Here is a 13,589-nt window from a genome sequence, read left to right on the forward strand (position 1 = left end):
ATTGCCACCATGACTGGAACACATCTGCTGTTTGACTAAATGCATCAGAAAGCGGTTATGTTATGACATTCATGACTTTTGATTGGTCTGTGTGTGGGGGTCATCTCTGTGTTGTACTTCCTGTCCAAACCAACAGTTGTCCTCTGTGGCGGATCTGTAATAGCCCTCCCTGGGTTTAAACTGCTCTGCCTCCTGCAAATAGCAACATAACAACACTGTTCACTCTCCTTCGGTCTCTTTCCCACAGTGGTGATGACTTGGACACGGACTCAGAGGTGGAGGACAGTGTGGACGATGTTAAGTCCTGGCTGTCCAAGAATAAGGGATCCACCAAGACCCTGTCAGCTGAGGGCAGTCTGAAGAGCTCCAGGTCAGTGTTGTGTTTGTCTGTTTATTAGCCTCCTCAGTCCTCAGGCACTTCATTATGATATCACCCCCCTTATTTCTGGCTGGTCCCTGATAGAGCAGTGCAGGCTTCCTCATTCCCATCCTATATGCCTTTACCCTGCTGAGAGCTAAAGAGCCCAGGATTACCTGAGGCAGGGTGGAATGGAAGGGTAAGTATTTCATGAGATTAGGTGTCATCTCTCTCTGCCTCCCTATCATCCCTCTAATGACAGCAGGCAGAGGGAAGCAGGCGCTGTGCTGCCTGTCAGATTTATTGAAGTGGCCCATGGCCAGCTGGCATGTCTGCTAAATGGCCCCTCTCTCTGCTCTGCCTGAGATGAATACATCTCCTCCCCCCTGGCAGACAGAACAGGTTAGCCCCGTATATACCTGCTTTCTTTGATGACCTTTAGCAGATCGACTCACAACCTAACTTTCCTTATTAGACTCGCTTCAATTTCATCATTTCTCTCTCAAGTCTCTAAATTCCCATCTGTTCTCTATCTGTTTCTTTCGTGTATCTCTGTTGATTGTTTCCATGGTGTCTGTTTCCTACACCCTCCTCATGGCCTCTCAGAAATGCAGTGGATGTAGATGCAAAGGAAGGGAAAGACGGTAAGGAGATAAAAGGAGGGTGCAAGGAAGTAGACAGCAGGTCGGTGTCTGAGTTTCCTAGCTACAGGAAGTGCTCCAACCTGAAAGACTCCATCGGATGCCAAGGGGGTGAGAGCTCCCTCTTCAGTATACCCCGGACCGCACCTTCCTACGCAAGGCCAAGTTTAAGTCAACTCTAACACTAAGCCAAGTCTAAGTCCACAGACTAGGACGACAGCATGTTGGTCAGCTCTTAAAATAAAATAATTCCCAAGATGACCATTGCTCGGTCATCTCCCAGGCCTACTCTGAGGCCACCAGCAGGACCAGGAAGGGTCTGTGCTGCTGGGCCCCACACAGCCCTGTCCTTCCTGGCCCCTAGCATGCCGAACATGGATGATGATATTATGACCACCATTAGCAGCATCACCAGTGTGAGCCGTGAAGAAGGATGAGGGTCTGGGCGGTATTTTCCAGTGTGCGTCGCTCAGTGTCTGGCTCGGTGGTGGACTAAAACACCAGGTCTTCCAGCAGCTCCAGCTCCCGCAGAGGCAAGGCCAAGAAGAAGAGCTTCTCAGACTCAAGACGACTGTCGTAACAGGAGGATCTCCAATACAAATGGCAAGAAGTCCAGGAAAGACTCCAGGAAGGAGGAGTCCTCTTCCTCCAGCTCGGCCTCAACTGACTCCTACCACAGCGCCAACAGTGTGAAGAGAGGTCCAGCCAGCCCTGCCTCGGATGAGGAAGAGGGCGCAGAACAGAGACCCCAAGAAGAAGAAAAGGATGGACAGCACAGTGATGAAGTATTTCTACAAGTCCGATAGTTGCTAAAGCCACCGGCCTACAGTAGGTTATGCCTGGGAATGGAGTGAAAGCATGGTGTGAATCTAACCAAATATGTTGACTTTATAGCAACATTATTAACATGTTAACCTTGTTTGATTACGTATTTATTCATTTGACAAGTTGAAGTTCATGCCAGGTATGAACTTGAAGGTAGCCTAGCAGTTTACATGTTTTATTTAACCAGGCAAGTCGGTTAAGAACAAATTCTTATTTTACAATGACGGCCTATCAGTTTCATTTATTTATTTTTTATTTTGCCTTTATTTAACCAGGTAGGATAGTTGAGAACAAGTTCTCATTTGCAACTGCGACCTGGCCAAGATAAAGCAAAGCAGTGTGACAGACAACAGAGTTACACATGGAGTAAACAATAGACAAGCCAATAACACAATAAACAAGTCAACCACACAGTATAAAAAATAAAGTCTATATACAGTGTGTGCCAAAGACATGAGGTAGGCAATAAATAGGCAATAGGAGCAAATAATTACAATTTAGCAGATTAACACTGGAGGGATAAATGAGCAGATGATGATGTGCAAGTAGAGATACTGGTGTGCAAAAGAGCAGAAAAGTAAATCAAATAAAACAGTATTGGGATGAGGTAGATAGATTGGGTGGGCTATTTACAGATGGAATATGTACAGCTGCAGCGATCGGTTAGCTGCTCAGATAGTGGTGAGGGAAATAAAAGTCTCCAACTTCAGCGATTTTTGCAATTTGTTCCAGTCACTGGCAGCAGAGAACTGGATGGAAAGGTGACCAAATGAGGTGTTTGCTTTGGGGATGATCAGTGAGATACACCTGCTGGAACGTGTGCTACGGGTGGGTGTTATCGTGACCAGTGAACTGATATAAGGCGGAGCTTTACTTAGCATAGACTTTATAGACGACCTCGAGCCAGTGGGTCTGGCGACGAATATGTAGCGAGGTCCAGCCGACTATAGCATACAGGTCGCAGTGGTGGGTGGTATAAGGTAATTTGGTAACAAAACGGATGGCACTGTGATAAACTGCATCCAGTTTGCTGAGTACAGTATTGGAAACTATTTTGTAGATGACATCGCCGAAGTCGAGGATCGGTAGGATAGTCAGTTTTACTAGGGTATGTTTGGCGGCGTGAGTGAAGGAGGCTTTGTTGCGAAATAGAACGGCAACTCTAGATTTGATTTTGGATTGGAGATGTTTAATACGAGTCTGGAAGGAGAGTTTCCAGTCTAGCCAGACACCTAGGTATTTATAGTTGTCCACATATTCTCGGTCGGAACCGTCCAGGGTGGTGATGCTCGTAGGGCAGGCGGGTGTGGGCAGCGAACGGTTGAAAAGCATGCATTTGGTTTTACTAGCGTTTAAGAGCAGTTGGAGGCCACGGAAGGAGTGTTGTATGGCATTGAAGCTCGTTTGGAGGTTAGTTAGCATAGTGTCCAAGGAAGGACCAGAAGTATACAGAATGGTGTCGTCTGCGTGGAGGTGGATCAGGGAATCGCTGCAGCAAGAGCAACATCATTGATATACACAGAGAAAAGAGTCGGCCTGAGAATTGAACCCTGTGGTACCCCATAGAGACTGCCAGAGGTCTGGACAACATGCCCTCCGATTTGACACACTGAACTCTGTCTGCAAAGTAGTTGGTGAACCAGGCGAGGCAGTCATTAGAAAAACCAAGGCTATTGATTCTGCCAATAAGAATACGGTGATTGACAGAGTCAAAATCCTTGGCCAGGTCGATGAAGACTGCTGCACAGTACTGTCTTTTATTGATGGTGGTTATGATATCGTTTAGTACCTTGAGCGTGGCTCATGTGCACACATGACCGGCTCGGAAGCCGGATTGCACAGCGGAGAAGGTACGGTGGGATTCAAAATGGTCAGTGATCTGTTTATTAACTTGGCTTTCGAAGACTTTATTTAGGCAGGGCAGGATGGATATAGGTCTGTAACGGTTTGGGTCTAGGGTGTCACCCCCTATGAAGAGGGGGATGACCGCGGCAGCTTTCCAATCTTTAGGGATCTCAGACGATATGAAAGAGGTTGAACAGGCTGGTAATAGGGGTTGCAACCATGGCGGCGGATAGTTTTAGAAAGAGAGGGTCCAGATTGTCTAGCCCAGCTGATTTGTACTGGTCCAGGTTTTGCAGCTCTTTCAGAATGTTTACTGTCTGGATTTGGGTGAAGGAGAAGCTGGGGAGGATTGGGCGAGTAGCTGCAAGGGAGGCGGAGCTGTTTGCCGGGGTTGGAGTAGCCAGGAGGAAGGCATCGCCAGCCGTTGAGAAATGCTTATTGAAATGTTCGATTATCATGGATTTATCAGTGGTGACCGTGTTACCTAGCCTCAGTGCAGTGGGCAGCTGGGAGGAGGTGCTCTTGTTCTCCATGGACGTTAGTGTCCCAAATTTTTTGGCAGTTGGAGCTACAGGATGCAAATTTCTGCTTGAACAAGCTAGCCTTTGCTTTCCTGACTTCCCTCAACAGGTGCACATCGTGGGGACTAGTCGATGTTATTGCAGTCCGCCACAGGATGTTTTTGTGCTGGTCAAGGGCAGTCAGGTCTGGAGTGAACCAAGGGCTATATCTGTTATTGGTTCTGCATTTTGTTAACAGGGCATGCTTATCTAAGATGGTGAGGAAATTACTTTTTAAAGAATGACCAGGCATCCTCGACTGACGGGATGAGGTCAATATCCTTCCAGGATACCCGGGCCAGGTCGATTAGGAAGGCCTGCTCGCAGAAGTGTTTTAGGGAGTGTTTAACAGTGAGGTGTTAAGCATATCCCAGTTTAGGTCACCTAACAGAACAAACTCTGAAGCTAGATGAGGGGCGATCAATTCACAAATGATGTCCAGGGCACAGCTGGAAGCGGTGGGGGGTCGATAGCAGGCGGCAACCGTGAGAGACTTATTTCTGGAGAGGTTCATTTTTAAAATTAGAAGTTCCAGCTGTTTGGGTATGGACCTGGAACGTATGACATTACTTTGCAGGCTATATCTGCAGTAGATTGCAACTCCTCCTCCTTTGGCAGTTCTATCTTGACGGAAAATGTTGTAGCTGGGTATGGAAATCTCAGAATTGTTGGTGACCTTACTAAGCCAGGATTCAGACACGGCAAGGACATCAGGGTTGGCAGAGTGTGCTAAAAGCAGTGAGTAAAACAAACTTAGGGAGGAGGTTTCTGATGTTGACATGCATGAAACCAATGTTTTTTCGATCACAGAAGACAACAAATGAGAGTGCCTGGGGACACGCAGGGCCTGGGTTTACTTCCACATCACCTGAGGAACAGAGGATGAGTAGGATGAGGGTATGGCTAAAGGCTATCAAAACTGGTCGCCTAGAGTATTGGGGACAAAGAATAAAAGGAGCAGATTTCTGGGCGTGATAGAATAGATTCAGGGCATAATGTGCAGACTGGTATGGTGGGGTGCGGGTACAGCGGAGGTAAGCCCAGGCACTGAGTGAGGATAAGAGGTTGTATCTCTGGATAAGCTGGTTATAATGAGTGAGGTCACCACGTGTGGGAGGTGGGACAAAGGAGGTATCAGAGGTATGATGAGTGGAACTCGGGGCTCCATTGTAAACTAAAACAATGATAACTAACCTAAACAACAGTATACAAGGCATATTGACATATGACAGAGACATACAGCGAGGCATAAAGTAATCACAGGTGTTGATTTGTAGAGCTAGCTAAGACAACGCGTGAAACAACATCAGCTAAAACAACAACAGGTAAAATGGTGATGACTGGGCAGAGAGGGTGGTTAACTACACACAGAGCCTGAGTTCGTGGCTGGGGCTGACAAACAAAAGAATAAACAGAATGTTAAGAACATTGGGCCAGTAAACGAAAGGTCGCTGGTTCGAGTCTCCGAGCTGACTAGGTAAAAAATATGTCTGTGCTCTTGAGCAAAGCTCTTAACCCTAATTGCTCCTGTAAGTCGCTATGGGTAAGAGCGTGTGCTAAGTGTTTATCCACTCGGTGTGGGTCCAGGTAGATATGAAATACCACAGAATAATGCATTTCTTTTTGAGGAGTAATGATGACTCATGACAATTGCTTAGATGAAACTTTGGCATAAGGTTCCCCATCTCTAAGCATATAAAATGGCACACATAATTGTCTGTGCATGTAAATAGAGATTTCTCCCTGAATGTGGTGCATAGTGATGTTTTGAATGTACAAACTAGTAGACAGCTAGGTGCCCATGTGATTAATGACTGCAGTACAGCACAATCCCTGGTACACAACCATCCATCAAGCACGACCACTTTAAATGTGCTCCCTCCAGGCCTCAACAAGACATAACTATACACCTAAATGAACATGAACACTGATTACTGCATATAGCCACCATGTATTTAATATGCTAGATTAACCATACAGTAGGTCAGGTTCTTTAACAGCAGGATGATAATAATAATAATAATAATAGAAATGTGGGCAGAGTGACTATAGAGGTGATGTTACCCAGCTTAGTATATTTACTGTGCCACTGCTTTGTTCTTCTTTCATTATGTTGTTCAAAGTAAAAATGGATGCTCTACTTTAGCCCTGAAGCAGGGTTATGGAAGACTGATCTTTAACCATGCTAACCTTAAACCTTTTCTATTTTCACTCTATCCTTCCACCTCACCATATGGCTGTTACGAGGCTTCCAGAGAAAGGCATATGTTCTGACCTTGATATCCAGTGTTTTGGTTTGTTTGGCCCTTGGCATCTCTGCATGATCTTTGCTGCACTATTGATTGACACAGTGGAAAGGGTCATTGTGCTGCGCTGCTATTGGAGCAGCTTATACTGCGGTCCCTGGCCTTGACCTCTGGAAGAAGCTTGATATGTGTCCTGTGACCTCTACAGATCTCAAGCACCTATAGTTTTCAGCCAGGGTTCAGTTCAGCAGTGTTTCTCCTATATAAAGCCCTCTCTTTCTCCTCTCTCCTCCCACAGCCCTCCTCTGTACCGGAGACACCTCAGTGTAGAGAAGGAGAGGGGTTCCAGCAGACACTCTGGGAATGAAAGTGACGATGATGCAATGCTGGCAGAGTCCACAGCGTAACAGAGACTAATGCTACATCTCTCTCTTTAACCACCAACCTACACGTACATACCAGAGACGGATGTACCATCCTTTATATGCTCATAATACCCCTCCCCCATACCATTCTCATATGAACATCAGTGAGCAATGCTAGCTAGCACCAGAGGCAAGGGCAGGGGAAAGTCAGAGTGCACATACAGCTTTTATTGAAATAAAACATGTTCTAGCCATTTTCACTTGCTACTAAGAGCTTTGAAAAGAACAATCTCTCACAACATATTTTCCACCTCAACTCTACAGCTTTGAAGTGATATAGAGTTTATCACCACTGGCTTATTTAAGATAGCCTATGAAAAGCAGATACTTTTGTACAATTTCAGCCAGTATTTTTGAAAGTGTATTTCAGCCAGTAGTTTTGAAAGTGGTGCTCACGAGCCGAAAGTGTTCCCTGTTTTTTTGGTAGTACGTCATAATGTCATTTGTTATGAATTTGGATCCCGGAGTGCATCTTTAAGCTCCTGTTGTCATCTCTGTTTGAGGGCTGGAGAGCTTGTGACGCGCATGTTTGCAACAGAAGGTCTGATATAATCCCTGGATGAATTGTCTCATGTAGGATATAGATGTGTCGTTCCACTAATTGGGTGCCTTTTGAGTAGTATAACAACTCATTTTAAAATTCTGTCATAAAGAGCACATGCGCCTTCTTAAAAAACATGTTTTCCTGTCTCAAGACGGGAAACAGGGAGGCGCAATTGAAAGTAAGCTTCACAAAAAAGTATCATTGTTAAATGTCTATTCCGTCTACCTTACGGTAACGGAGTTGACATGTTCTGTTCAACCCGTTCACTCCTCCACCACAAAACACCAGAACATGGCTGGAAATAGAACCAGCTCGCTCACCTGCTTTTCCACTAGGATTTTACTATTAGATGTTAAATGTTTCTTTTAGAAGAAAATACACAAAAATGCATATTTTCAGCACATTAAAATGAGAGTTCAGTTCACATAGCAGGTCGACCATAAAGGAGACCCATTTTTATTTTTTATAACCAAATCTCAAAAAGGTCCAGACACCTTTTTGTGATTTCACATGTTTTTGTGAAACTTACTCCAAACAGCAAATCACTCTCATCCTCGTTGTGTAGTATGTGGGCCAACAAAACACATAAACAAAGGCTCCAAAAACACCTAAATATGTCCTTTTCGAAACATCAAAGCTCTCAGTATAGTGATACAGGTCTTTTAGATGTTGTACACATGAAATTGTGTCATTCCAAACTTTTTCCGCAATGTTGTATTCCAATTTGTTGCGACTCGATCGATACCGCTTTGTAAATGGGTGATACAAAGTGTGTAGTCTATTGAAAGCATGGGTTGCTTCTCCACAGGAAGTTCCAGCCCCTCGTAGAAGAGCTTTTCAGGCAGCTTGTGGTGGCCCAACACCCTATTAAGACACAATGTTGGTGTTTTCTTTATTTTGAAATAAAGAGATTTGGTTGTAAAAAATAACTTCTCCTTTAAAATGAGGGACAGATGTAAACAAATCACTAATCACATGAAATAAATCATATTCTTCAGAAATGGCTTTTTGTCAAAGCAGCAAAATAACTAGGGCTTAACCACAATGGTGAACATGGAGACATGTTGGGATTAAGAGGGTTAAGGGACATGTCGAAATGATGAAAACATTTTTCATATAAAAATCTGATTTATTGAATTCTCCATGTGATCTATATTAAAGGGCACTTAAATGAATACAAGTCTTTTAAAAATGTCATATTGGTGCACAGTTTCTACTTAAAATATTAAAGGAATGCAAAAAGGCTCTAATTTCATGGAACGAATTTGGCCTTACTGAGTGACAATGATATCCTTTAGTTTAACCTTATGCATTTTCAGTCGTAAATATGGAATTATGTATCTATGTCCACAAGTGTGTTTTCATGTGTCCATATCTCCATTGCTCCTGTCTGTTCATGTGCATTGGAAGGAAATGTTTAAAGTGTGTGGGACAGACTATTTTGCATATCTTCTCAGTGGGAGCTTAACTCTGCGTATCTTTTCCCATTTCCTGTTTATCTATGCATTAGATACAAATATTAATACGGAACATAGGATAATTTGATGTCAATGCTTCCGAGTAGTGATTTGTTAAATCAAATGTATGTTTGCATCTTGAGGCATTTTTGGTTTTACACACATAATATATACAATGTTTGAAATGATTCTATGATTCATCATAGCTTTTCAAACTGTTTTGTTTGTTTTCATTATTGAACAATTTACCACTTGTGATAGGAATTATTTTTGCTTTAGTTTTAATGTAAATAAATGCAGGTGTTTGTTTACAGTAACATTGTGTCTTGTTATTGCGTGGTGGAATGGTAATACAGTTATAGTTTGGAAGTGAATTCATCATCATAAATGTTTGGATGGAAATAAGGATGAGCTATTTATTGGCAACAGCCGGACCATTTTACTGATTCACTTGAGATGAGAAAAAAACATTTCTGTCAAGCACATCACTTGATCATTTCATCCATCTTTCCCCTGGAGAGGAGAGGGAAAACAAACACTTTATTGAAATGAATAAATAAAACCAGACACAACTGCAGCAAATATCTGAACACTGCTCACACTCACTGTCGTGTTAACGAACTGTGCAACTAGCTTATACCGGTAAACAAAATGTCAGACTAAGGGAGTGACCGTTTATTTATAATAAGGGTTACATGGAGAAAATCGGACCACTCTGAACTGAAAATGGATGGCCCTCCTTTCAGAAAAATATATTTGACCTAAACCCTCCCTGAACACTTAAAATAAGTGACACTCCCCTATACCCAAAATAATAATGAAAACATAGTGGATAGCAGAAAACATTTCTACCGTTTTACCTTCACTTCTTGGACACACCAGAGTATGTACAGTTTTAGAAACTGTTTTTTTCGTCCTTTAAGCATTACATGGCAATGCAGGAATTTTGCACAGGGCTGCTGGCCACACGGTCGTGGGTTCACAGACCACCATGGGCAAGAGCAGTGATGGAAAGATCTCCTTTATAGTACAAGCACTGCATTCATCTATCATTGTATTTGCAGGTCAGAGGGGAAAAAACACTTTCATTAACATTTCATGCAATTCTGTCATTTTACATATTAGCAAAATCCTTTTTAATACCACACAAATTACTGAAATTACAGGCTAAGAATGGACCGAGACATGGGCCAATGTGTTCATCTTACCATATTTCTCCAACGCCAAGTCAGTGTGTTTGCAATGAAACTGGCCACAGTTGGCAAATAATTAAATCTGTGACATCGTTAGGAATCTGAGCATGGTACTTTCAAACGTTAGGCCTACCTTTCCACCCCAGACAGAGTAGGCCTACCAGAAACAAATCATCTTTAACTGCTGGCTACTCTTCATCTGTGGCTTAACCCAACCAGATAAGGCACAGGTGTTTCCCTGAAAGCTGTCTTGGTTTAAACATCTACTGTACAGAAAGTGAATAGCTTAATCAATTGATAGTGACGGAATTAGATTACTTCCCAGGCAAAATAAAAACATGTATCTCCTCTGCTATAGAAGGTTGTAGCTCAGCCTCTGAATGGCAAATAAACAAACTCTATCCATATGTATCGGTCACATCTTTCCTGGGTATTATACAGCTTGTTTCTAGCATAAAGCATCACGGACCAAAGCGCTTGTTATAAATGACTTTATATAATCAGATCAGGTTTATTTTCTTATCTTAAGCTAACAAGGGGTAGTCCTGTGTTTTTCTCTTTCCATTTTCTTTAATAAAAGTTAGACCTATGGCATACCCTCTGTCTTGGTTTTAACTTCGCCTACATCCCTGTCAGTGAAGGGCTGTTATTTAAAGAGTACATGGTGGGTGGAGGAATTGAACAACAAATGTATGTATGTATGTATGTATGTATATAGCAGCATATAGCCTGGGTAGGTAGGCCTACCTCATTTCTTAAATAGGAAGGAATAGGCATCAACGCAAAGCCCTCTTGTTAGAAATGAATGCTGCCTGTTCAAATATGCCTACTTTCAGCACCATGAGCTGTCCATTTCCGATTGATTGTGCTGCAGCTGCTGCTTCAAGTTTCAGCATCACAATGTACAGAGTATTCACACCCCTTTTTCCACATGTGTTACAGCCTGGATATTACATTTATGTCACTGATCTACCCAGTCACGACAAAGATACAGGCGTCCTTCTTAACTCAGTTGACAGAGAGGAAGGAAACTGCTCAAGGATTTCACCATGAGGCCAACGGTGACTTTGAAACAGAGTTTAATGGCTGTGATAGGAGAAGACTGTGGATGGATCAACATCATTGTAGTTACTCCAAAATACTAACCTAAATGACAGAGGGAAAAGAAGGAACCCTGTACAGAATACAAATATTCCAAAACATGTATCCTGTTTGCAACAAGGCATTGAAGTAACACTGCTAAAATGTTGAAAAGCAATTAACTTATTTTCCTGATTACAACACATTACTGAGTACCACTCTCCATATTGTCAAGCACAGTAGTGGCTGCATCATGTTATGGTTATGCCTGTAATCGTTAAGGACTGGGGAGTTTTTCAGGATAAAAAATAAATGGAATTGAGCTAAGCACAGGCAAAATCCTAGAGGAAAACCTGGTTCAGTCTGCTTTCCACCAAACACTGGGAGATAAATTCACCTTTCAGCAGGACAATAACCTAAAATACAAGGCCAAATCTACACTGGAGTTGCTTATCAAGAAGACAGTGAATGTTCCTGAGTGGCCTAGTTACAGTTTTGATATAAACCTACTTGAAAATGTATGGCAAGACCTGAAAATGGTTGTCTAGCAATGATCAATAACCAATTTGACAGAGCTTGAAGAATTTTGAAAAGAATAATGGGCAAATGTTGCACAATCCAGGCTTGGAAAGCTCTTAGAGACGTACCCTGAAAGACTCACAGCTGTAATCGCTGCCAAATGTGGTGCTACAAAGTATTGACTCAGGGGTGTGAATACTTATGTAAATGAGATTTCTGATGGGTGAGAGAAAAACATCTATGTAATCCGTTTTGAATTCAGGCTGTAACACAACAAAATGTGGAATAAGTTGAGGTATGAATACTTTCTGAAGGCACTGCAAGTTTACTTGAATCTGGTTTATTGTGAGGTCAATAACTCTGATAAATAGGCCTACATCATGGGCAAGAAACATAGCTTGCTGCTACGATAATTTATTTGATTAACAACTATCAAAGTTGACCTCCGGTCTTCCTCCTCATCTTCGCACTCTCTTTCTCAAACTGAACAGAACATAGGCTTTTGGGGATTAGGCCTAATCAAAGTTATTTTCAGAAGAAGCCTTTGACTCACCTCCTGAACTGCCACCATAGAACTACACAGCACAGCCATTGGTTAGGCAGCATACAAAAAAGGTTTTGATCAGCCAGAGCAGGCCTGGGCTCAGGGTTGGAATATCAATTGCAGTGTATAATGCAGCCTCATTTTATTTACACCATCCCAGCAGCTATCTCAGAAATATAACTTTGGTCTGTGCTTCTCCGAGCATACACTTCATAGCCTAAAGGCTATGTATCATTTGATTGTGACCACACTAAATAGCCTATAGGCGCACTTGATATTGCACGCTCTGCAGAGAATCAGAGAAGAGGGGCGGCATCAGAGACACATCGATATACACTGGGTATCCAAAACACTAACAGTACATGCTCTTTCCATGACATAAACTGACCAGGTTAAAGCTTTGATCCCTTATTGATGTCACCTGTTAAATCCACTTCAATCAGTGTAGATGAAGGGGAGGAGACAGGTTAAAAAAATATTTTAAGCCTTGAGACAATTGAGACATGGATTGTGCATGTGTGCCATTCAGAGGGTGAATGGGCAAGACAAAATATTTAAGTGCATTTGAACGGGGTATGGTAGTAGGTGCCAGGCAAACCGGTTTGTGTCAGGAACTGCAACACTGCTGGGTTTTTCACACTCGTGTGTATCAAGAATGGTCCACCACCCAAAGGACAGCCAGCCAACTTGACACAACTGTGGGAAGCATTGGAGTTAAGAATGGGTCGCTTTCGACACCTTTGAAGCTATTCGGAGGGCAAAAGGGGGGGGGTGCAACTCAATATTAGGAAGGTGTTCCTAATGTTTGGTATACTCAGTGTATAGCCTAATAAGCAACTAATTCTAAAACACTGAGAAATATAGACATTTCATAAATTACAAATGACATGACCCTGCCCTGGACTAGATTGAAAAAATACCAAACCCTCCCCTTGACTGAAATTGAAAAAGTATGACCCTGCCCCAGCCATTTACCTCCAGGTACCTGTTCTGTAAATTTGGACCCATCCCTAAACCTCATACAGTTCCAACAACAAAAGCAATCGATAGAAACGAACTTGAACATCAGGTATTGTGACAGAGAAGTGAAGCTTACATAGATGCTAAGTAGCTGATTACTATAGTTTACTACACTTATTTACGTTCAGCCTAACAAATCCCCTGTTTACTATCTAATCCTCTATACCTCACCACAAACTCTTCTGTGCTGCCCCCTACAATGGGGAATTTTCCCAGTAATCTTTCTTTCCTTAAAGATAGAGTTCTTAGTTGCTACATAGATTTTTGATTTACAAATGAATGATATATATCCATTGATTCTTGAAAAACAGAACTCATGAGCTTAGTTCAAA

At 42.5% G+C, this 13,589-nt stretch overlaps 1 protein-coding gene across 1 annotated transcript in view; it reads left to right on the forward strand.

Moving 5' to 3' along the window:
* Positions 1–9,212, forward strand: part of LOC115105774 (unconventional myosin-XVIIIa-like) — a 113,215-nt gene extending 104,003 nt beyond the window's left edge. The window contains exons 39-40 of the mRNA XM_029628146.2: positions 248–370; positions 6,774–9,212. Of these exons, the coding sequence (XP_029484006.2) occupies positions 248–370; positions 6,774–6,882 (232 nt within the window). The 3' untranslated portion in view covers positions 6,883–9,212. The remainder of the gene's footprint in view (positions 1–247; positions 371–6,773) is intronic.
* The last annotated feature ends 4,377 nt before the right edge of the window (positions 9,213–13,589 follow it).

This window comes from Oncorhynchus nerka, linkage group LG22 (assembly GCF_034236695.1).
Source record: "Oncorhynchus nerka isolate Pitt River linkage group LG22, Oner_Uvic_2.0, whole genome shotgun sequence".
Taxonomy (NCBI): Eukaryota; Metazoa; Chordata; class Actinopteri; order Salmoniformes; family Salmonidae; genus Oncorhynchus; species Oncorhynchus nerka.